Raw genomic sequence first — 27,064 nt, 5'->3', positions numbered from 1 at the left:
TCAAGAATTAGAGTTATTTTAAAATGATTAGTTTTATATTGCTCCAATCTTATCAAAAATGTTCAGTATTTTTTTTAAAAAAGCAGGTGGAATCACTCTTTATAAAAGTATATTTTAATTTAAATAATTCAATGAATATGCTAATAAAAAGAAATTAATGAAGCAAAGATAGACCTCAAATTTATGCAATTAGAAACATAAAAATAAGGTAATGGAAATGACAACATATGGCTTTAAGAAATATAAAAAACACAGCATCTAATTTATGTCAATTTCAATATCTAGAGGGGTGAGGGAGAAAGAAGGAAGAGATGACTAACTTCCCAAAGTTAATAAAAGTCACAAACATATAAAAGGATAATTTATTACAAACAGAATGTATATATGCCTAAATACTCCATTTTGAAAATAACCAGAGTAATAACAAAAGAAATGAACAAATAGCTTCATAAATATGTGTATGTGTAAAACACTGGGAGGAGAGGAAAGGTTGATTCTGGGTTGTAAAATGAATCAATAAATAAATGTAATTTAAAAAAGAGGAACAAGTTCTAAAAGAAAACAAACTTGCCAGAAATAATTAACAATATCTAAAATAAAATGTTTCCACTCCCAGGAAAACCTACCTGTGAATAACTTAACACTGATTAGGCAGAGATTTTAATTACTTCTGCAGTATCCACTGAGATTTCCTCTGTGAAATAGACTAATCACAAGACTAACATTCTCTTTACTTAGGCATTGTCCTAAGTCATATGGAAGGAATTATATTGCCTACCTAAAAAAGGCACCTGATTTCTGAGAACTGAATATTCTACCAAATGCATCCTTCATGGTTTCTCTAAAAGGCAGTTTTCAAACTAGTGAGGTTGGTAGAAAATATCCAAACATCTCCAAGTGTTATACAACACAAATCTCCCAAAAGATTTTATCACATTGTACAATACAACTGACAAATATAAAGCTAATCTGCACTAGCAACTTGGTCCATAACTTTGAGATATTTAATGGTAAGTCTAAAATTTTAATTTTAGTTATCTTTCTCCCTGAGCAAGTCCTGAACATCAAAGAGTCAAACCTACTTTTTATTTGTAAATAGTTAACATTAGGGACATACTTTCTCCTGCAAGGCAACACCTCCTAATGTACCCGAACACCGTCAGCAACTGAAGACGAAAATTCCATTGTCTAAGTCTGTAGTGGACATCATTGTTTAAACCATATTTTTGACAGTCTGAATTTAAAAAAATGAATGATATATAGATATATATAGAGAGAGATAAAACTTTATTTCTAAGCAGAAGACATTTTAAAATGTGACTATATAAACTATATACTTTTTCATACATTTTACACATGATGTAGTTGAATTGGAAAACTTTTTCTTTACTTTTTTCTAGAAATGTTAGACACTTATGATAATTATTCCCAATGCAGATATATTAATACCATATTATACATTACTATTTGTTGAGGGCATGGTTGTAGTTATACACATTTATGCAACTATTTCTGCATAGACTTTTAATTACTTTGTTTTTCAATGTTATGTCAAATACTTAATTTCAATTTAACTATTTTTTGAAATGTGTATAGAAACAGTGTATAACATGTTTTTGTAAAAATCCATTCCAAATTATCTGCTGTACTCTAATGTGTCTCTCAAATTATATTTCTCTAGTTTTGGAAATACATTTTACTATGTTTGAAGGATTCTGCTAGTAAACAGAAAATAAACCTATAACACTAAATATACTCATTGAGATTCAAATTTGGCTCTAACATTTTTAAGCTTTACTAGTTAAGGGAAATGGCATACTTTTTCCTCTGTTAAGTTTATAAAAAAAGTATGTGGAAATGTGTGGAAAACTACTCTCTCCCACATGTAGTTTTTATAAAGCCATCCCAAAGTGGATTTGCATTAATCATGCTTAAATCAAAATGAGTGTTCTATAAACAGAAATCATGCCATTTCATTGAAAATTTAACACAGAAGTTAGGAGCTAGCAAATGAAAACTGGGTGGTAATATAGCCACTGAGTTTTGGATATTTTGGTGAGACCTGCTGTCATAAGGTGATATTTATAGATGGTCTTACATTATTTTTAATTTTCTGCCATTCCTTAAAATTTTGGTTTTCATTACATAATTCAATATGCTTAAGGTGTTGGTTTTTATTTATCACTAGGTCATCCAGATAAACTTTGAAGAATTTGATTTGGAGATTGGCTATGACACGTTAACTATTGGTGATGGAGGTGAAGTTGGAGACCCAAGGACTGTGCTTCAGGTGTAAGTAGTCAGTATTTCATAGCTGTCAGAGTCTATAAAGAATTGGAGATGTTTACTCACAAATTGCTTTTCATTACTCATGCTACACTATACATTTGGAATGATAACCTTGATGCATTTTTTCCCATTTGTTGAAAATGGATCATTTTCTCATACAGTATATCCTGATTGCAGATTCCTCTTCTTCTACTCTTGCCAGTTCATCCCATTCTTCCCCTTTGCTCCAGATCCACCTCTTTTCTTTCTCTCATTAGGAATAACAAGCTTCTAAGAGATAATAACAAACTTGTCAAAACAAAATATAATAAGATAAAGCCAAAAAGCACATCAAGGTCGTACAATGCAGACCACTAGAAGGAAAAGAGACCCAAGATCAGGCAGAAAAACAGAGACCCAGTCATTTACAAAGTCAAGAGATCCATAAAAGTACTAAACTGAGCAAGGCAACGGTAGGGCACATATTTTTCTCTCTATCTCTCTTTTTTTATTAGATATTTTCTTTATTTACATTTCAAATGATATTTCCTCTCCTGGGGCGCATGCTTTTAATTCAAGTACTGAGGAAGCAGAGGCTGGCAGATTTCTGAGTTTGAACTAGCCTGGATCTACATATAGAGCTGCACAAGAGCAAGGTCTACACAGAGGAACCCTATTTTGAAATAACTACAACAAAAAAAAACATGAATAAATATAAAATTAAAAAGCAGAAAGCTATAATATATACCCAGAGGAGAACCTCAGCAGACCAGTGTAGGCTCTATGCTTGTGGCTTTATTTGCTGTGATATTTGTTTCAGAGAACCTTGGTAGCATTTTTAACATCAAAGGAGAAAGGGTTAGCAGGGACAGGAGGAAAAGATTTTTATCAAGTGTAGTTAAAATCATGTTTTCTACTCTATTGAAGGTCACACTTGAAACCAAGGTTAATTATCTTGCACCCAATGAATGTGATCAAGGAACAGATGAAGGGAGACCACTTTATCAGGGTCATTAAGTGAAAGGACCATACTCACAACTAATTATGAGAAAAGTGAGGCTAAGGACAACAGGGTGAGAGAAGTCTGGATAAAGAATAAAAACTGTGGCTTGTGTTCTTAGGTCTCCAGTAAGTAATCAAGTGGAGCAAGTTGTTATGCAACAAAAGCAGAGCTTTTTATTGCACTCTTCTTAGAAGAGTAAAATAAATATTTTACAAGCTTTCTGTTCTCACAATACAGTTTTCTTCTGTCTTTAGTTTGTGCAGTGAATGGGCTTCAGTTCTTCCTGTATTTTCCTTACTCTGAGAAATAGCATCAGTATGTAAAAATTGTACATGAAACCATACTTTATTCTGTTTTCTTCTGTCTACCATCAGTAAATATTCCTCTAATAAACAAAATTATACTTCTAAGGAAATATTATTCATTTCTTCTATTAAAATGGACATTAACAAAACTTTGTTGGTGTCTGCAATCAAGTCATGTAAAAGAAGCTTGGTAATTGGCTAACAGACTATTTCAACTAAAAATCACTTTGATTGGATAAATTACTGTTTTTTTTTAAATTATCAGTTAAATATAATTGCATAGTATTCCCCTTTCCCTTTCCTTCCATCTTTCACTTTCATGTACACTGCTCCCTCTCAAATTCATGCCTTATTTACCTTTAATTTTGTTGTTATATATATATATATATATATATATATATATATATGTATAAATTTGTAATATATAAATACAGCCTACTGAGTCTGTTACATGATGGTCTTATTGTTGTATCCTTTCATGCCAGACCACTTAGGATTAGATGAAAAATTGGGAGGGTTATCCATGTGGAAGACGTATTTTTCCACTTTCAGCATTCCTTATGTGCCTGTAGTTCTCTGTTTAGGGATGGGGACCCATAAGGTTTACTCCTCCCATGATAACATGTGTATTAGTATTGACGTTGTTTAGATACTAAGTAAACAGACATACTGTTAGGGTGTCATGAGTGTTCGTTCCCTATCAATTCTAGAATATATGAACTTACAGCAGACTTAGTGGTTATCTGTCTGGCTCTCACAATCTTTTCTTCCCTTTCATGTTGTTCCCGGAGCATTTGATGCAGGAGTTCGATTGCAGATGTATACACTGTGGTGAAGCACTCCCTGGTCATTTGTTCTCTGCATTTTGACACACAGTAGTTTTCTATGACAGCCTCAATCTCTAAAAATTGAAGCTTCCTTGATGAGGGAAGAGAACAATACTTATCTGTGCATATAGGGATAATTATTTACAATACAGTTAAGGCAAGTTTTTAAAAGTTGTATACACAGGTTTTCTTTAAGATTCATGACCTCTCTAGACACAGGAAGTTGACTAGATTTCTAATACCAGGCATTTCTCTCCTCTTAAGTGAAGTTTACATCTAGTTAGGAAGCTGTTGGCTACTACGAAGATAGGCTTCACAGCTGGATATGAGTATTGATTGCTCCCTTCTTTTAGCATCATGTATAGTACCTACTTCTGGTACCATGAAGCCCCGTTCTCAGTGAAGAGGCTTTAAAGTCACACCATGTCTCATTCCCCCAATTTTTTTTTTTCAAGACTGGATTTCTCTGTGTAGCCCTGACTGTCCTGGAACTCACTCTGTAGACCAGGCTGGCCTCGAACCCAGAAATCCGCCTGCCTCTGCCTCCCAAGTACTGGTTTTAAAGGCGTGTGCCAACACTGCCCAGCCCTCAGTTCTTATGTTCACAGTGTATGGTATCTTCAGCATTAGGGACTCACCTTCAACCTCTGGAATGCAAACATTGGCAACAGTAATAGTCTAAATATTTTTTAGTTTTTTTTAAACTTCTCTGGCCAGTAACTTTAAAACAGCATTTTTCACACCTATTACTGTCGTTTCCTGATTAAATCTATGGCCTTTGGTGGATCATTGTCTGTCAAATTACCATAATGTCATATATATATATATATACATATACATATATATGTATATATATGTATATGCATTTACAAAGAAATGCACACATAAACGATAACACTTAAGTACACAAACATAAACAGCTATCTATATACATGAACATATACACTTAGACATTCATAATACATTCATATAAAAAATGAACACACAAAAGCATATGAACATATTCACATGAAAAAAAAATATATATATGGACATATATTCCTATAGACCTCTAAGTCCATATCCACATAGACAATTGCACATAGACATGCACTTATACAATACACATATACACATATGCACACATACACACGGTCACATGTGTTCACAAATTAACCAAATCCAACTCATCAAATGTCAATAACACATCAAAACAAAAAAGCAAAGAAAGGAGAAAAAGAGAGAAAGAAAGAAAGAAAGAAAGAAGAGAGAATGAAAGAAAATTACTTCAGCCATTGTCTTTTGTGTCCAAAATTGGATTAATGTGATGTCATCCCTTAGTATAATGACAACTACATGCTGTTGGTGCTCAGAATTACTTTAGTTTAAAATATTAGAATACTCTCTAGGCAATTTTTATTATTTATAATAAATATTAAGTTTATAGAATACTCCTTGTAGAGGTTCATTCTTATTTTTGAGTTTATATATTATAAAAAGGCTGGTAATTTCAATGGAACAAACCAATTTCTTTCTTATTTGCTATTGTTTGCTTTATGATTATGTTCATTTATTGCATACAAAGAAATTTTAAAATGTCTTAGTTGCTATTTTCACTCAGGAATAACTGTACTATAGTAAACAATAGAAAAGAAAAGACAAAAGAAATATGGGAAATTATGGAGTAAGTATCTAAATGAACTATATTTGTTCTCATAAGAATAAACAGCCAATAGGTAAAGAGCACAATGCATGTGCAAACATTTGTCCACCAAATTTCATGACAAGGATAACTATACTTAAAGATTATAGTTTGAGATAGCGAATAAATTAAAACTTTTAAAGCCCATGTGCATTGATGATTTCAAACCCACAATTATTGATTTGTTATCTATGTGAGTCAACTATACAGTATCCTTTCAGGATGTCCAGCCCTTATAAAATGCAACTGTCGAATGCCCTTTCAGGACTTTTGAAAAACTAGTTTTTCTAGCAGTCAGTATCTTCACTGAATTGCAGACATGGCAGAAATAACAAATGACTCACTTTTCATAGCAGGATGGGAGAAATTGAATGCATTTTCATAAAAAGCAATAGTTACATGTTTATATGACACAAAGAAAATTGTTGCAATGTAGAATGGCTGCTGTTCCTTAATGGATGTAACATAAATGCTTTGAGTGAATATAGAGATCAGGCATTGAGCCTAATAGATATTTAATAGATCCTGCCTTTATTTCAGTTTCTATTTCAGAGCTTAAGGAAGATTTCTGAGTGCATTTTCCTGGGCTTTTATGCTTTCATTCCACATAAAGGAACTAACCAGGAGGTTTAAAGCACAGCACGGAAGCATACTGAGGCTACTATGTTTATAAGTAAACATAAATTGAAGGTCATTTAGTCACAATGAATTCAAAATTGTGCATTAAAATTATGTGAAGAACTATTTGAAAGCCTTATGTGAATGACCTAATTCTTCTGATTGGGCCCCCTAACATTCTTTAGTGTCAGGGATAGAAGTTAGATACAGGTTGCTCAAACATGCAAGGAGTATTGGAATTTATAGCAAGTCCTTTGAAAAGAATTATCTACTGAAGTTGCGTGTAAAGGAGAGTTTTAAGGGAGATACCTGCTGATCAGAAAATACAATTAAAAATAAAGTCACTAACAAGTACAGTGAATCCTTCCCACAAGATACAGGAAAGATGAAGCAGTTTTCAATGAAATACAGACTAAATCAGTCTGTGATGCGCATCTTACTTAGGAAAGCCACTAAGCAGACACCACCAAAGAAGAATAACTCTCACCCTTTCCCAAAGGCAGGCAGATGTAATCCATCACACATGGGTTACTTGTCCTGATCCAGATAAAAAAAAAAATTGCAATTCTACCTGTTCTGTAACAAGCTGGGAGTAAAATCCTGGAGCCCTCTGCTTGGCTAAAACTAGCATAGGAACTGGAAGATATATTTCTTCCTCCTAGTTCCTGCATCAGAGGATTGGCTCGAAGGCAAAAGACACTGTTAGCATTTTTTTTTTTTGTGACAGTTACCCTTAAACCAGGGGTGAACAGGAAGTCAGGAAACACAGGTCAATAGAAATGTAAGTGGAAGGGGATTAATTTACCGTGTGTGTTCTACAGGCACTGGGTATTGGAATAATTCATAACTGACAAACACACAAAGCAGGGCAGTATATAAGAACAATTTGAATATTTACCAGGACATAGAAGGCTAAATATAGTGTGATAAACACACATTTTGCATATGTAGTTCATAGACAGATTTCAAACTGAGTCAAATTGCTTTCTATTTTCAATCTGTGCTTAAATTCCCATTTTTTGTGAAGGTTTGTTTATTTCCCAGCATCACTAAAAACACTGTAACTACTCTGGAAATCAGTTTGGCGGTTCCTCCAGAAGTTGGACATAGTTCTACCAGAGGATCCAGCTATACTACTCCTGGGCATATACCCAAAAGATGCTCCAACATGTAATAAGGACACATGCTCCACCATGTTCATAGCAGCCTTATTTATAATAGCCAGAAACAGGAAACAACCCAGATGTCCCTCAACAGAGGAATGGATACAGAAATTGTGGTACATCTACACAATGGAGTACTACTCAGCTATTAAAAACAATGAATTTATGAAATTCTTAGGGAAATGGATGGATCTGGAGAATATCATCCTGGGTGAGGTAACCCAATCACAAAAGAACACACATGGCATGCACTTTCTGATACGTGGTTATTAGCCCAGAAGTTCAGAATACCGGAAGAACAACCCACAAACTTGAGTTTTCAATAAACTCAAGAAGAAGGAAGACCAAAATGTGGACATTTCATTCCTTTTTAAGAGGGGGAATAAAATGCCCACAGAAGGAATTGCAGAGACAAACTATGTAGCAGAGACTGAAGGAAGAAAAAGCCAGCCTGATATAGCTGTCTCCTGAGAGGCTCTGGCAGTACCTGACTAATCAGGAGTAGAGGCTCACAGCCATCCATTGAACTGAGCACAGGGTCCCCAATGAAGGAGCTAGAGAAAGGACCCAAGAAGCTGAAGGGTTTGCAGCCCCTTAGGATGAACAACAACATGAACTAACTAGTACCCTCAGAACTCCCAGGGACTCAACCACCAACCAAGGAGTATACATGGTGGGACTGATTGCTCTGGCAGCATGTTTATAGTAGAGGATTGCAAAGTAGATCATCAATGGAAGGAGAGGCCCTTGGCCCTCTGAAGGTTCTGTGCCCCAGTGTAGGGGAATGCCAGGGCCAATAACTGGGAGAGGGTGGGGTGGCAAGCAGGAGAGGCAACAGGTGTTTGTTCTTTTTGTTTTTTATTTTGTTTTTTTTTTTTTTTGGTCTTTTTTTTTTTTTTAGGGGAAACTGGGAAAGGAGAAGTCATATGGCATGTAAATAAAGAAAATATAAAAATATAAAACCAAAAAACTACCATAACCAGTGTCTCACCAAAATTATTTTGTCACATTGAATAAATCCATGATCAAGACATAATTTAAAGATATTTTTTGTCAGCCTATCTTAGTGATGATAGGCTGACTTGGAGGCAGCTAATTGGCTAAATGTGAGTTAGCAGAAATAGATTATAACAATTGTGCTATTTATTATTTTGTACAGTATTCAAATATTTTCTGAGAAAGTCTGTGAAATGTTTAAGGTTAAGATAATACATGTTTGGTACTAATATATGTATATATGCATATACACAAATAATAAGAAGTCTCAAGATGGATGATTTATTTTATATTACAAAAATTCCTAATTCTCAGAACGGAAGAAAGTTCAGACAATGCAATGTTTTTCATGATCTCCAATATAGTGTTCCTCTTATGTGCCCTTAATTATATCATAATATTTTATTGGGTATCTTTGTGTTTAATTCCTCTATCTAGATAGAGGCCTCGGTGATGTGACTATACTTAAAATGCAATATTTAAAATGTCACCTTTGTGGGTTTGGTAGGTGTCTCAAGAGTAGGGTTATTTACTGTCATTTTCAGGCTCTGTCAAGCACATGGTCATATGTGCTGCCCTCATCTGGATTTGTAAAATTATACAAACAGGAGAGGAGACATATTTACAGTGCTCTCTGAGGATGCCTTGTTATCATTAAAGGAACCTATATTTTCTTCCCCGCAGCCATGTTTGAGGTTTTAGCAATAAAGCAGGCAAATATTAAAAGATCTGCTTTGAAGAACTTAACTTTTTTTGTATGAAATTGAAAATCTATACAACTTGGATATTTATAGTAAGTCTGCTTTCCCTATTTCTCCTTCTGTATAGAATCTCCTACCAAATCCCAATCTCTGATTTACTCATTTTATTTCATCCTTGCTTAACCCCTGGCTCCTATTCAATGATGTGATACAGCATTTTTAATAAGTAATATGAATTAATTTTCCTTTCAATAGTTTAAAAACAGCACATCACTGAATGTACAATAATCATTTGAAGTGGCAGCTATGCTGTATTTTATAAGAAGGTAGTTCTTTTAAATAAAATCATTAACAATAGAACATGTGTCACCAATCGTCTTAGTTAAGGATTGCTATTTCTGTGATGAACACTATGACCAACAGCAATGTGGGGTGCATAAGGTTTATTTGGCTTATCATCCACATCACAGTTTATCATCAACAGAAGTCAGAACAAGAACACAAACAGGGCAGGAAGCTGAAGGCAGGAGCTGGTGCAAAAGCCATGGGGGAATGCTTTTTACTTGCTAGCTCCTTATGACTTGCTCATCCTGCTGAGCAGGAACCCAGGACCACCAGCCCAAGGATTGTACCACCACAAATGGTACCATAAATGGGTAGTACAATGGCTAATTAAGATCTAATAGATACGTTTTCTAAATTGAACTTCCCTCCTCTCAGCTGACATTAGCTTTTGTAGAGTTGACATAAAATTATCCAGAACACCCATTATAAGAGTAATTAGTAAAGAATCATGTATTCACTATGAAAATTACAGAGTTGGAGTATATTACTTGGAGATTTATTGCTTTGTATGGCATTTTGATAGTTCCCAAGAAAATCTACAACAAAGTTCGGTGGAACTTAAAGATTAAGATAATATACACATTTTTTGGAGACTAAAAATACTTAAAGATCTTTATAGATCGACTTTCCATTTTTAGTTCAAAGGGAAGTATAAAGCTCTCCAATGCTCTAGTAATCTTGCCTTGGGGATATAAAAGATCTAACCTAGTTAAACACATGAAATAGTACTTTTAAATTATAAAGCTTGATCATTAAATTGTATGTTTTATCTCTTATATCAGTACATAGCTGTGTAAGCTAGACAGTTTTATTTTTTTTCAAACATAGAATGTATTGAAGGATACCTCTTTCACGATTTGCATGCAGAGTGTACGTTAGTAATCCATCTTTCTCTTCTTCTTCAATCTCTTTTTCAGGCTGACTGGAAGCTTTGTGCCAGACCTGATAGTGAGCATGAGAAGCCAAATGTGGCTGCATCTTCAAACAGACGAAAGTGTTGGATCTGTTGGTTTCAAGGTTAACTACAAAGGTAAGGATGAATTTCTTCTGCAGAAAATGTTATCATAATACAGCCAAAGAAGACTTTTAAATTCTCATTTAATTGCATCTACAAAGTGAAGGAAAATGTGTTTTCTATAAGTCTATGAACAATACATTTAAAAGGAAATCATTTTCTCTACTACTATAAATGTTGACATTACATATCTTTAAATAAAATAAGTTTTGCTTTAAAACATGTCTATTTTCATACCTCATCTCTCACCCTATGCTTCAATCGTACTGGAATACCAACCCTTCACAGAATAAAAAGTGAATTTAAGCTCTTTACTTTACATGTCAAAACAGTTGTTATTAAATGATTAAATGTATTTGTAAATTAATTCAATCCTCAAATTTTTGGTTGCTTATTTATTTCAATCGATGAAATTAAATGTATAGTGTTAGTGTTGTGATTCACTTTCAAATAAGTCAGAGGCTTCGATATGTTTTTATATTACTACTGCCCATCTCAGTAACAGGGATAAGAATTAATTACATGTGAGTGTAAAAACTCTTCTAGTTTCACTTAGTTTAGACAAATAGTTTAAATCAGAAACATTTGAAGCATTACTGAACTTTGATTAAACTCAACATAGGCACATGCTATACATAGGTGTGCAAAGGTATAATTCTACGTGAAAAACATGTAAATATTAATACATGCAAATTAATCAGAAATCTAGAAAAGTACATGTGAATGAAACTAATAAATGTTACATATCTTGAATTTATTATTACTATTGTGGCAAAATAATTATTCTCTATCTTATTAATTAACAATGGCTGTGAATTTTTGCTTACCTGCATAATAATTTTAATTAGCTTCCTTTTTGAAGCACTGCCATTCCTTTGTGTCTGGATATATGAAATGAATGCATGATTTTGTCTGGGACAACCCACTCATTTTGTAATTTTTATTTGTAACTAAATTTAGTACTATATTAATTTGAAGAGTTCTGTAAATATGTATAAATGTCATTTGAATAAAAAGGTACACTTGTCTGTGGTTTAAAATACATTCCTGCAGCAGTTAAAATATACATGTGTCCTAAATAAGTAAAAAAAAAATTACAAATTGAAAAAATAGTCATCTTATGCTGGAATTATTTACTTGATTTTTCCTTTCCTTCAAGCATCCTTGCGTTCCTTAAATTTTTCATCATTTTTCCAACCCTCTGAAAGATGTTTGTCATAAAATCTATAGTTGGTTAAACCTCAGAAACTATATTAATCATTAATGGCAATGCTTCAACAAGAAAGTTATTGAAACTTGGGATGAGGTTGTAGTAGCAGGGGGATTCTATCGACCTTTCTAGAATTCTCTTCTCTGCTGCTGTTCAAGGGTAGAGGTTCAGTGTAAAGGAGACCAACTCAGCATTATTTTATTCTCTTTTTCTTTGGGATACAAAAATGGTGCTTAAAAGTTACTCTTAAGGATCTGTGTATATGTCAATTACTGAGTGTGTTGTTGAATATAAAACCAGACACTTTTCCTTTCAAGATCATAATTTAGTGATGAAGCATAAAATCCATGTAAGAATTCATGCACAAATATCTACGGGTAAGATACATCTGAAATCAGTCCAAGAAATTCTAACTGAAAACTCGCTGTATCTTTTCTCCACGCTTCCATCCAGTTCCTTCCAATCTACCCTACTCAATGCCAAGGGAGATCTTCCAATTTTTCTTCTTTATCCTTGTCTCTAAACTCTGATTTAACAATATTGTATGTTATTTCTGTATTTACTAGTGTTTCTTTGGAAACAATCTAGAGTCTATATGATTTTGTTCTTATTTTTAATCCATTACTTCATATACTCCTATTTGAACCAAGTTAAAGCATATTTTAGTGTCTACCTTAACTCTGCTTTCACAAAGGACCATTTTCTGTCCTTTAAAAGCACTGTAATAACAACTACTGTATAACCAGACCAACATATATACAAGTTACCAACCTTATATTCCATTAGCACACCTCTAGCTACAGCATCTTGGGTATCCATTCAATTAAGGCAGACCAAATGATATTCCTATGTATATAATATACATAAAATAAAATGTTTTTTAAAATTAATTAATTATTTTATTATACTCCATATTTTATTTCCCCTACTCCAGTCTACCCTCTGACTCTTTTCCACATCCTATACGTCCTCCCCACCCCCTTGTCTGTCTCCATGTGAATAACCTCACTCCCCCCACCCCACCTGACCTCTAAAGTCCCTGGGGCATCCAATGTTTTGAGGGTTAGGTGTACCTTCTCTGAATGTACACAGACCTGGCAGTCCTCTATTGTAAGTGTGTTGGGGGCCTCATATCAGCTGTTGTATGCTGCCTGGTTGGTGGTCCAGTGTTTGAGAGATCTCAGGAGTCCAGATTAATTGAGACTGCTGGTTTAAAAAGTCTGTTTTTCTGTGATATTTTCTACAGTAAAAAAAAAAAAATCATTTGAATTCTCTGTTATTTAAACTGATTTCAAACTAAAAGCATAGTTCATTCTACATAGATGCAAATGTTGTAGTGCACTACCAACCTCTCCTACTATAAAACATGTTTGTAAATACTGTAGTCTCTGTGGAGTAGTATGTTGGTTTTAAAGGAACTTCTATTAAAAATCCTTGAATTTCCCAAATATTTTTGTTTGGTCATGATTCAATACATATTTGAATATCATAATTGTATATATTTTAAAGTAAAATAAATAATGGAAAGCAACTTGATACATGAGTTTATACTGAAGTTTCAACTGGGTAAAGACATGTTTTACAATATTGCTTTGCTAATAATCTAAACATTTTTTTAAAAAACATATTTTGTGGCTTACAACTTTTCCTCTCAGCTTAATAATCACCTTTGAAAATACAGTGGACTGAAAAGCAATTTATTGAAAGGTTTTATTTATATCTCTGAACTATTCCTTTTTTTTGTTTCAATTTCTAAATGTAAAATTTATGTTTAAATAGGATAAAGCTGACTCATGACTTTGTTTTCAAAAATTAGACAAATTAATATATAAATTCAAAGGTTTTTTTGTTTACTTTGAAAAAGAATTTTCTCTGAATTAAAGATGGTTCCACAGGATTAAACCAATCAGTTCCATGTAAAATAAAAAGGAAAAAAAGTAAAAAAAAAATTCTTTCAGATTTCATCTAAAGATATGTTCTTTTTACGTGATAGCAATAGACACACAGTTCACCTTACACACACATTATATTAAGAATATAGCTTCTGTATTTTAAAAGGTTAATTCTTTGAGAATTTCATAGATTGTTTTATTATAATTACCACTCTGCCAACTTATTTGACTAATACCCTCTCATTCTACATACACAGTGAACTTTGTACCCTCAAGTGTTTTGTTTCGATTGTTTGTTTTATATCTGTGTATTCTAGCTAGTACTGTTATACATTTTGGTATGAGCCCATCCACTGGAGTGTGACCTATCTGCCAGGAGGTATATATTCCCCTGCTCCTTTTATTAAAAATAGATTACTTTCTCATACAATAATATATCTGGATTTCAGTTTCCTTTACCTCAGTTCCTCTGAACTCCTCCATAACTCCCCTTCTGTGTGAATTCATTCTTTTTCTGTTTCTCAGTAGAAAAGAATAGCCTCCAAAGAGATAACAACAAAAAATAACAGAAAATATCATGAGAGAAGATTAAAAATATCATATTTTAATTGAAAAAGACAAGCCAACAGAAGGAAAAGAGCCCTAGAGAAGACAGTAGAATCAGAGACCCTGTCCTTCACACACTCAGGATACAATTACTAAGGTGAAAACTATAATATGTAGACAAAAGCCCCTGTTCAAGCAGATGTCAGACCTATGGTTGTTGTGTCAGCCTCTGTGAGTTCACATAAGCTTTAGTCAGCTAATTTAGAGGGCCTTGTTCTCCTGGTTTCCTCCATTCCCTTGGTCTCCTCTATTCCTTCTGCCTCCTCTTCCAAGAGATTCCCTATACTTCAAGAGAAGAAATTTGATGAAGACCTCCCATTTAGAGGCATGTGTTTCAAGTTCTCTCCTCTCTTGCATAATGTCTAGTGGTGAGTCTCTGTATTTGTTCCCATTTGCTACAAGAGGAGGCTTCTCTGATGAAGGCTGCATAAGGCACTGGTCTATGAGTATAACAAATTATCATTAAGAGTCATTTAATCACCCATTTTTTTAAAGATCAGTAATATTTTATTTTAACATAAATCTCTTGGCTATCTAGTCTTTGGTTCTCAGTCACCCAAGTAGTATCAGGTATGAGTTCTATCTTATAAAACAGGCATTAAGTAAAATCAGATGCTGGTTGTACTTATAAGCTTTGTTCTACCTGTACCCTATTATGTTTTGTAAGAAGGACAGCATTGTTGATCAAAGCTTTGTGGCTCTGTTGGTGTTTTTGTTTCTCCTTTGTTAGCCTGTAGAATACCGTCTGTACTAAAGACTCTAGAATGAAGGGATGAAGCTATTATGTAAGCACCAGCTTGACCTCTTGATAGTTGATGAGTTTTATTATCTTCAGCAATGGGGTCTTGTCAGTTTTTGGAGAACAACCTACTGTCATGGCAACATCTGTATGTGAGGTCATCCACTGGAGTGTGGTCTGACTGCCAAGAGTTACACATTAATGAAAGAAAGAAAGAAACAACCAAGCAAAATTCCTTTTTTCCAAGCTATTTCCAATAGCACCTCAGCTGAAAGTGGTACTTTTTACCAACTCCTCTCTTTAACCCCTTCATCCTGGAATTTTATCTGCTTTAGATCTTGGTCATGCTCTCACATCAACTATGAATTCATATGTCCAACTGTCATGTTGTTTCCAGTAATCACTATTAACTTGTAGTTATCTACTGCCTCTTCTTTTACATTCTTTACACTTCTTCTTCCAAAATGATCCCTTGACTTTGTAAGGACTGGTTCTGATATTGATGTCAAATTTAAAGCTGAGACTCTGCCTTCTTTTATTTTCTGTATTCATTGTGACTAATAGTAGGTCTCTGTGTTAATATATTGCAAAATGAAGCTTTTAAGATAAAGCTGAAGAGTGAAAAGATGTACTAATCTGTGGGTATAATGCAGTCACCCTAAAAAGGGATAAAATGCCACTACAAACACATTAGACAAACAAATAAAAATATTTTGTTCCAGGAGTGGATTACTACTATGGAAGTTGTTGGCCATTGACTTCCAATTACAATAGACAATTGTCATTGTTCTTGATTACCTCTAATGAGAGTGAATATAAAACACTGCTTCTGAAGACATCATATACTTGGGTAACACCAAAGAGAAATCAAGCTAGTATTGACCTGAAAGCAGCATCATCACTTTCAAGCTTCAAAGTGATGGAAGGTACCAACCATGTTGACAGTAGAGAATACTGATCAACACTTTCATCTACCTGTGAAACATAGGAGCTATGGTAACTACTGCCCTGGCATGTTATGCTCACTGGTACAATGATAACACATATGTCATGTCAATTTTAAATTAGATTTCAGTCCTATTCAGAAGAAAGAACTCACATGGTTATAGGGACCAAGAACCCTAGGCTCTATGGGAAGACTTGCCACCATTAGTTTGCTAATGGAACTTATCTTTTACTCACATATTTTTTAACTTATATATGAAAAATTAAAAGGGCCACATGTGCACACACACACACAGAGACGTACACATACACACAGATACACACACACAAGTGTATATGTATGTGTGATCATATGTTTCCTATATAGTTCAGTAAAATTATCCAAAAGAAAGGTTGAAAACCTTAATCAGGAGAAAACAGCATCTTAAAACAAATTGTCTCTATAAATTTATAGTGTAATCAAATTCAAGGTTTGTGAAATATGAATTTTCAGACTGCTTCTCATGTTCCTGAGATACAGTAATGAAGTAGGAAAGCAATCAAAATAAGGGACAGCAAATCAAACATTCTAAGAGTTATACTATATACTAGGATGTAAAGTGTTTACAAATATAAAATAAAATAAATTTGCTTGGGTTAACTGGCTTAAATATCAAAACTTTAGAATTAACCTGTAATATGTGACACTGTTTCGACAAGTGCATTAGTTATACTACTGTTAAGAGACTGCATGATTATATCAACTCTTATAGAGAAAAAATATTTAATTGGGGCTGGCTTACAGTTCAAAGATATAGTCCAATATCTTCATGGCATGAATATGGCAACATGCAGACAAGTAGGGTGCTAAAGTAGGTGCTGAGAGTTCTACATCTTGATATGCAGGCAACAGAAAGAGATTATGAGCTAAACTGGGAGTACCTTGAGAATATGAGAGCTCAAAGTCTGTCCCCACAGTGACATACTTTCTTTACTTTTCTACCTCACTTCAACAAGGCCAAACCTCCAAAGAGTGCCAATCCTTATGGGCCAAGCATTCAAACACAATAATATATATATGGAGGCTGTGGGAGGCCAAACCATTTCATACCACAAGAGCATAGTTAGAATTGTATCTACCTTAAGTAACAAGTAAGTGCAAGAAGAGAGTAAGAGTCTCCAATCAATAAAATAGAAATGAATGTGTGTGTGTGTGTGTGTGTGTAGCTTAGGCTAATTTAAAGTTTTAAAGTATAATTACAGAACACTGATTTAAAAAGTATTAAATAAAGTTCCACTAGATCCTTTAGAAGTTAGGTATATTAGTTTTCCATAATCAATAATGTCTAAGTATCTTAAACTGGAATAATGAGTAATGTCTTACTTAAACCATGATTCAAAATACAACATCAGATGTTCCATCTGAAAAACAAAATCTGTGTTGTTTATCTTTCCCCAATGGCCTTAGAAATTTTAATTCTGTTTGTTTATTTTTCTAATGTAATTATTTCTAATACATATTAACAAGACAGGAGACAAATAAAAAGAGTTCTACCTAATGGCCATATTAGTCTCTATTAACAGTGCATGACTTTGGAGATGTAGTTTCATCTTCATCTTTGAAACATGAAGAATTATCAAAGGATAATGAATATTTATCCAGGTTCTTGTATATCCCAATCTTTTTGCCTAAATTAACTCATTAGGTTTCATTAAATTTGCAAGAGGTGAGAACTATTATTCATTTTTTACATATGAAGTGCCTAAGATGTAAGCACTATAATAAGAAGAACTTTACTTTGTGCAATAACTGAAGCCATTCTTTCACAAATGTGAGCATACAATTATTCATAGCATATATGAATATGCTATGAATAAAGGACGAATTAATTAGTGAACAAGTATAGCTCATTAACTTACCGCAGAACAGAGACACAAGTCTAACTTTGTTAACTTCATGCTGTCTTCTATTATCGAATGTTACATCCCAGGTGAACTTGAAGAAGTTTAGAAGCAGGTGCTGCAGATGCTAGTCAGTGTAAATAACTTGGGGAATACTAAAAGAGCCATGTTAAATTCATGATGACCCATTGTATCATTAGATATATAAAAACATACATGTGCACATGGAGTTCTTACACACCCATACACATGGCAGAAATCTAACACATTTCGATGGGAAAATGTGTTATGATTTTAAAAATGTCCTTAAGAGTTATCTTATTCTTTTACACACAATACATATAGGGTTCTAGAACTCATTTCTCCTTTTAGAAATTAGATATTAAGCTGTTTTATTCATATTTATTTGTAAAGCAGCATTCTTCAAGAGCATGAACTGTTGGTGACAAAGTCGCTTACTTTTGCTTACTTTCGTCAGCAAGTGTATGTTCTGGCACCATTGTTATCACCCTTCAAATGTCTGATAATTTCACAGCTACACTCTGGATAATGTAGTTGATACAGATCAGGTTTTTGGAGTTCTTGAAGATAATTTGTCTACTACTACACATAATAGCACATTATGTGTTTATAGACTGTGGCCTCAAAACCTTTATATTTCTATAAATCTTACCAATGGTTTAAATTTATTTAGACATTTAAATTTTGAAATAGCTTTTAACTAAAGTGCATGGTGAGAGCTTAAAATTTTGATGATGTCAGTTGGTTTTGTGAGATGACCCATAATTTTGCAGTGAGATAGTTTCATTAAAAATAGCTGATTTTTTAAATATTTAGATTCATTAATTTTTATGGTTTGAAGTGAACTCAGTGTCTCTTTCCTCATTGAAAGCTTGTGAGTAGAAATGACCTTCTTTGCCTAAATCTAAAATTTTTACTTAATTAGTAAATCTCACATTGGTGATGAGATGGATTGATAGCGAGAGTTTGGAAATTATATAGTTACAGTTTTTAACCCAAAGTTAAGTTTTAATAGAACTAAAATCTTTACTATGAAATGCCTACTTATTGATGAACATGCTTATTTTGTTTGTCGTTCTTCCTTCCTTCTGTCCTATCTCCCTCTTTCTTTCCATCCTCATTCCTTTCTTCCTTCCTTTCCTTCTTTCTCTCATTTTTACATCCCAAACAGTATTTCTGTTCCCTATATCCACCTAGACAACCTCCCACAAGCTCTTCTATTTCCCTTCAGAAAAGTGGAGACTAACCATGAATATTGACAAGCTATGGCACATCCAGTTGCAGTAAGTCTAGGCACTTCCTCTCCTATTAAGGCCTGACTAGGTAACCAAGAATAAGGAAAGGATCCCAAATACTGACAAAAGAGTCAGAGATACCCTCTGCTCCCACTGTTAGGAGTCCCACAAAGAGACCAAACTATACAACTGTAACAACTATGCAGGGGGCCTAGGTCTGTGCAATGTAGACTCATTGGTTGTTGGGTCAGTTTCCATGAGCCACTAGGAGCCTAGATTAATTGATTCTGTGAATTTTCCTATGGTGTCTTTGACCCCTTTGTCTTCTACAATCCATCCTCTTCAACTTCTGCAAATTATGCAAGCATCATCTGATGTTTTTTTTTAGGTCTCTGTATCTGTTTCTGTTAGTTTCTGGGTAAACTACTCTGACGACAATTGGGTTAGGCAGCAATCTATGAGTATAGTAGATCATTAGGAATAATTTCATTGATTTTTCCCTTCAGTTATGCTTGGTTCTTGCCTAGGTCTCTGGGCTATCCAGCCTCTAGGTCCTGGGCCTCAAGGCAGTGTCAAAGGGTGACCTCCCTATATGGCATGGGATTAAATCCAGATGAGTCATAGGCTTCAATCCAGAGAGGGGTTTATTTTTCAACATATGAAAATCTGTGAGTGTAATCCACCATTTAAACAAATTCAAAGAAAAAATGAACATGAATATCTCATTAGATAATAAAGGTCTTCGACAAAATCCAAAACCCTTTCTTGATAATAGGTTGGAAAGATCCAGGATACAAGGAATACCTAAGCATAATAAAGGCAATTTACAGCAAGCCTACAGCCAACATCAAATTACATGGAGAGAAACTTAAAGCAATTCCACTAAAACAAGGCAGTACAAAAGGCTGTCCACACTCTCTCTATCTCTCTTCAGTACAGTACTTGAAATTTTACCTAAAGCAATAAGAGAGCTAAAGGAAATCAAGGAAAGATATAAATTTGAAAGGAAGAAGTCAAAGATGATAAGATAGAATACATTAGTGACCTTAAACTAGTGTACCAGGGAACTTTTCTACAGCTGATAAACATTTTCAGAGAAATGGTTGGATACAAAATTAACTAAAAAAAAAAAAAAAAAATTAGCAGCTCTGAACGATAAAGGGGCAGAAAAAGAAAATATTAAATTTTAATTCATCAAATAAGATTTTGAAAGGTCTATTAGAACAAGAGATATATATTCTTTATATTTTCTATTTCATTCCCTGCAGAAATAAACAATCAGGATAATTTTCTAAGCCTAAATGTAAATCTATCATTTTAAATTATTTGTTTGACATATAATCAAGTTCTACATTTAATATTTTCAATAGCTATCAGAGTTATACTTTTCTAGAGTTATTATCCACCTGTTTACATGCTCTTGGAAATTATTCCTTTTATATATCAGTAATAACTTACTAATTTTTAGTATTAAATATTTTATTATAGATTTGTAATTTTTATTAATTATTTTATGCATTTACATTTCAAATGATATATTTCCATTCCCTGTTTTCCCTATGCCTCCATCTCATCCCCCCTACCTTTTGCCTCTATGAGGATGGTTCCCTCCCACCCACTCCTACCTCACTGCTCTAGCATCACCCTATGCTGGGTATCAAGCCTTCACAGGACCAATGGCCTTCCTTCCTACTGATACCAGATAAGGTCATATGTGGTTGGAGCCATGGATCCTTCCATATATACTCTTTGGTTGGCAGTTTACAGCAGTTTAAAGCCTGGGAACTCTGGGTAGTCTCATTAGTTTATATTGTTCTTCCTATGGGTTACAATCCCCTTCAGCTCCTTCAATCCTTCTCCTAGCTCTTCCCCAGGCTAAGTCTGATGGTTGGATGTATCTGCATCTGTATTAGTCAAGTAGGTGCTAGCAGAACATCTCAGGGGAGAACCATACCAGGCTCCTGTCAGCAAGTGCCTCTTAGCATCAGCAACACTGTAGGGCTTTGGCATCTGCAAATGGGTGGGTAGTATCTCGATGGCCTTTCCTTCAGTCTCTGTTTAAATTATTTTTGTCCCTGCATTTGCTTTAGATAGGAACAGTTCTGATTTAAAATTTTTGAGATAGGTGTGTGGCCCCATACCTCAATCTATTGGAGGTGTTCTCTACAGGTTCTATTTCCAGTTTCGACCAATGTCATCCCCGTTGGGTCCTGGGAGCCCCTTGCTTCCCTGGCACCTGGGACTTTTTAGTGGCTATACCCAGTTCCCCTTCCCCACTGCTACATATTTCTATTCAATTTCCTGACCCTCTGTACTTCTCTCTTGTCCCTTATCTGATCCTCCTCCGCCTCTTCCCCCCCCCCATTCCTTCCCAGGTCCCTCCCTCCCTCTACCACCTGTGATTATATTGTCCCCACTTCTATGTAAGATAGAAGCATCCACATTTTGGTCTTCCTTCTTCTTAAGCTTCATATGGTTTGTTGGTTGAATTGTGGGTCTTCTGAGGTTTGGGGATAATATGCACTTATCAGTGAGTACATACCACATGTGTTCTTTTAACTATTTGCTTTACATCTATTTCTTGTTGAAGTGGGGTTTATTACTGCAAAATATGAATGAAGCATGTAGGCCTAGTAATACATCTCTTTAATGCCAACGATTAATTATAGATCCAATTTCTATATGAGCTACACAGTGAGGAGCTGTCCATGTTGGTCAATTTAGACATTAATTTTTTCTAAATAAAATGTGAAAAGCAAAAGAGTATCTTTGGGTACAACTGAATGACAAGAGTGCTTGCCTAGCATGCATCAGGTTATAGTTTTAGTCACATATACAATAACCAAACCTTAATATTAATAATTAACATGCAAGACAAATTAAAAGACAATGACCAACATCATTCCAACCAATACATAACACCAATGGCATTTTCTTTCACATTGAAATATGAAGCCATATATTACATGTGAAAAAACACAAAAAAATAGTCCTACTTTGATGTATGAATCTCTGAAGGATTTTGAAGAATAAATCTTATTATCATATCTCTCATTTTTGCTAATGTATCATAGGCAGCATGTCCAAAAACATTCTGCTTTTAAGTCTACTTGATTTCTAGATAATTTCTTTTCTGGCAAAACCTAGTAAAAGTTACTTGGCATATAACTGCCAGATTCTCCTTTTTAACAAGGACATTGGGCAGTCTTTTAATCTCATCAAATATACACACTTAGAGAGCACATAAGAAGCAATGATTATTGGTATATCATCTTTATTATAATATTTTCTTCTAGGCTCTATTAATTCTATTATTTTATATTACTTTTTTGTTTTTTTAATAGTAGTCAACTGTTGTTTTTTTCAAAGCCTCAAGTGGAAGTGATAATATATCTGCAAAAAGAAGAAAAAATAAAAGTAAAAAGCAGTTGAGAACATTGTTATGGCATAATAAGACACTGTCCCTCAAAGGTGTCACATGCATTCTACCCATATGAGTAGTTTTATTACTCAGAGAAACTCCCTTGGAGGAATCTAAATTTTCACTTGCAAGTAATTATCAACTGTAGATTGCTTCTGGGTTAGGTATCTGGGCATGTGTCCACATTTCCTTTCAACTCTAGGACCCCATCTAGACACATTCATGCAGGTTCAGTGCATACTGACTTAAACTCTATGAGTTAATATGTGGATTACAGTTGTTGATTTAGAGGACCAGTTTCTGCCTCATCGTCCACAGGGTTCTTTATCCCTAAGAAGGATGTAATGGAGATGCCCCATTTATTGCTGGATGTTTCAAGGTCTTGCATTTTCTGTTTAACATCCAGCTGTGGGTCTCTGTACTTGTTCCCATCTGCTACAGTAGGAAGCTTCTCCAATGATGGCTAAGCAATCCACTAATCTATGAATATAGCATAAGATTATTGGTAGTCATTTTATTGTTACATTTTTTTTTTTAGAATAGTAGACCATGGTTTTAGGAAATCATAGTAAATTGCAGAAAATCCAACTAATATTGGCTCAAGGATACATGATTTATAATTTCAAAGTGGCATTGTCTGTAGAAGTTGCTGATGTCAGGTGCTTGCTTCACATTGTTATAAGGAAGTCAGGCAGTCCCGTCAATTGTTTCCAGCTATCTCAGGACACATGTCTTCATTCTCAAAGTCATAACATCACAACTGTTATTCAAGCAGACTAGAAATCAAAGTCCATTAAATAACAATGATGAGAACTGGCATTTCCCTCTCTTATTTTGATGGCAAAAGCTTTATTATTCAAACTTTTGACACAGTGATCAAGAATATGTGGAGAAGTGTCTCTAAAATAAAAAAAAAATTTTCAGTGTATATGTCTATAGGTAGTGCTAATTGCTACATTTTGATTTTTTAGAATAGTAGACCATAGTTTTAGGAAATCATAGTAAAATGCAGAAAATCCAACTAATAATGGCTCAAGGATACATGATTTATAATTTCAATATATTCATAGATCAGTGGATTGCTTAGCAACCTATTTATGTATGGGTTGCCCTTGTGTGTTCATCTATACACTATGAATGTGAGTGCACATGTATATGTATACGGAGAGTAGATATCATCACGGGATATTTTTAACTCAGTATCTCAATAGCATTTTATTTTTTTGAGATATGATCTCAGAAATTTGAGCACAGTGACTTCAGTAGACTCTTTGGCCCATGACAATTAAGGCTGTGCCTGGTTTTTCCACAGCTGCTTGTGATCTGAACTCAAGCCTCTTGCTTGTGTGGCAGGCATTTTACAAACTCAACCATTTCACCTGACCCTGAAATACTTTCAATGTAGCTTTCTTTCTCCTTCTCTTTATAGTCACCTATTCCATTATGTCACTACTTGAAGAGGGCTAGGAAGTTTCTTAATACTTATTTTTCATTCTTCACAAAGGTTCTTTTTTAAATGGTAGGTCAACTTATTGATATGCTGCATAACATTTTGTTTGAATTTACAAACTAGGAGAATAAATTTTTTTTGTGTGTGAGCTAGTGTCTTTAAGTGAATTTGTGGCTTATGAAAATATTACAAAAATCCTCCAAAAGGTCTGTTGTTATGACTGTTTAACTTGAGTAGAAGTGACATATCATTAAGAACAGGAGGGGTTTAAATATAAATTCATCTGAATATTACTATTAAAAAGAAAATATTTAACTTTTTAATTCTAGATATGTTATTCAGGTATCTTGTGTATTAATGATTACATTTGTAAAAATATTATTCAGATAGTAGATTTTTGATATATGAGCACTTTAAATATATTAACAAATTGGTTTTAAAAAACTGTGATGAAGCTGTGTTATCCTGACAGTTTAGGAGTGTATGTTAATCCCAAGGGATAAATTACTTCTTTTCCTACTTGTATGTACTTTTCCTTGCTCAGCAGAAACACATCCCCTTTGTTCTGTTGAGAACTATTCTGGGTTCTGATGACCCTCATCTCTCCCCATTCTTCATAGCTCTATAGAATTTGGCTGAACTAATCTAAATTCCCTTTGATACAGTTATCAGAACAGGATCTGGGCAATTGATATGGATTCTGGTTGAAAGAAAAGGTCATTTCTGAGGTTATAAACAGTAAGGGTCATTTCACTTGGTGCTCTAGAGGGTCAATTTTTATTATTTTATGTCAATAAGTGGCTACCAGAGACAAAAAGAAACTGTCAATAGCAAAGAAAAATAAAGTGTTATGGGCATAATTTAAACTACTAAATTTAGCTCTTGATGAAGAAAACTTTTGACTTCCATTCAAATGAGGCTATAAAGTTCTTATTTAAGATTCAGTTATTAAATTTCTGTACCTGACAATTCAAATAAAATGAGGTAAGATATAGACTCTCATTTTCTCTTTAATTCTTTCAACTAATCAGGTAATAAACATATTTTTCTTTGTAAATTGTATTAATATGGGCACAGTAGTATACCCTGACCCTCCAAAAATACCATTTGTATGTCTTAATCTTTTAATACTATTTATTTATTTATTACACTCCATATTTTATTCCCCACCCTTGTCCACTCTCCACTGTTCCACATCCCATACTTCCTCCCCACCCCCTTATCTGTCTTCATGTGGATGTCCTCACACCCTACCCCATCTGACCTCTAAACACCCTCAGGCTTCCAGTCTCGTGGTGGTCCAGTGTTTCAGAGATCTCAGGGATCCAGATTAATTGAGACTGCTGGTCCTCCTACAGGATCACCCTTCTCTTCAGCTTCTTTCAGCTTTCCCTAATTCAACAACAGGGGTTAGCTGGTCCTGTCCATTGGTTGGATGCAAATATCTGTATCTGAATCTTTCTGCTGCTTGGGTCTTGCTAGGTCCAAAGTTGAGAGCACTCCATAGCCTTAGTAATAGTGTCAGGCCTTGTGACCTCCCCTTGAGCTTGATCTCACTTTGGGCCTGTTGCAGGACCTTCTTTTCCTCAGGCTCTTCTCCATTTCTGTCCTTGTAATTCTTTCAGACAGGAACAATTATGGGTCAGAGTTGTGACTGTGGGATGGCTCCCTTCTCCCTCATTTGATGCCCTGCTGGAAGTGGGCTCTATAAGTTCCCACTCCCTGCTGTTGGGCATTTCATCTAAGGTCCCTCCCTGTGAGTCCTGAGAGTCTCTCACCTCCCAGGCCTTTGGTGCATTGTAGAGAATTCCCCCAACCTCTTACCTCCTGAGGTTGCCTGTTGCCATTTTTTCTCTTGGCCCTCAGGGCTTCAGTCCTTTTCCCTCACTCAATATCAGAACAGATTCCCCTCTTTTGCCCACTACCTTACCCCTCTAGCCATCCACTTTCCCTCCCAGATTCCTCCCTCCCTCCCCACTTGTTGATTGCTTTCTTCTCCTTCCCGGGGGGACTGAGGCATCCTAACTTGGTCACTTCAGCTTGTTGACCCTTTTGTGTTCTGTGGACTCTATCTTGGGTTCTGTACTTTTTTTGTTTTGGCAAATATCCACTTATTAGTGATTACATACCACCCATGTATTTTTGGGTCTTAGTTGCCTCACTCAGGATGATTTTTTCTTGTTCCATCCATTTGTCTGCAAAACTCAGGATGTCCTCATTCTTAATAGCTGAGTAGCATTCCATTGCATAAATGAACCCATTTTTTGTATCCATCCTCCTGTCATAGGACATCTGGGTTGTTTCTAGGTTCTGGCTATCACAAATAAGGCCACTATGAAGATAGTGGAACATGTGCCCCTGGGGCATGGTGGGGGCATCTTTTGGGTATATGCCTAAAAGTGGTATAGCTAAGTCTTCAGATAGATCTAGTTCCAATTTTCTGAGGAACCTCCAGATTGATTTCCAGAATGGTTGTTCAAGTTTGCAATCCAACCAGCAATGAAGGAGTTTTCTTCTTTCTCCACATCCTCTCCAAGGTGTGGTTTCACCTGTAGTTTTGATCTTAGCCATTCTGATTGTTGTAAGTAGTCTTGGGGTCATTTTGATTTGCATTTCTCTGTTCATAAAGTGTGTTGAACATTTCTTTAGGTGCTTCTTAGCCATTCAAGATTCCTTAGTTGTTATATCTTGGTTTAGTTCTATATCCCATCTTTTGATTGGGTTGTTTGTTGTTTTTTTTTT

The 27,064-nt window shown here is 34.7% G+C and overlaps 1 protein-coding gene across 6 annotated transcripts in view; it reads left to right on the top strand.

Annotated features, from left to right (window-relative positions):
• The window catches only part of Csmd3 (CUB and Sushi multiple domains 3), a 1,179,548-nt gene that overhangs the window by 589,398 nt on the left and 563,086 nt on the right, over positions 1-27,064 (top strand). For all 6 annotated transcript variants that reach the window (XM_031358937.1, XM_031358936.1, XM_031358940.1 and 3 more), the window contains 2 exons: positions 2,189-2,292; positions 10,825-10,937. In XM_031358937.1, coding sequence (XP_031214797.1) covers positions 2,189-2,292; positions 10,825-10,937 — 217 coding nt within the window. The remainder of the gene's footprint in view (positions 1-2,188; positions 2,293-10,824; positions 10,938-27,064) is intronic.

Source organism: Mastomys coucha, unplaced genomic scaffold, assembly GCF_008632895.1.
Source record: "Mastomys coucha isolate ucsf_1 unplaced genomic scaffold, UCSF_Mcou_1 pScaffold7, whole genome shotgun sequence".
In the NCBI taxonomy this organism is placed as follows: domain Eukaryota; kingdom Metazoa; phylum Chordata; class Mammalia; order Rodentia; family Muridae; genus Mastomys; species Mastomys coucha.
Note: the sequence above shows the minus strand (reverse complement) of the source record. Positions and strands in the feature narration are given on the sequence as shown.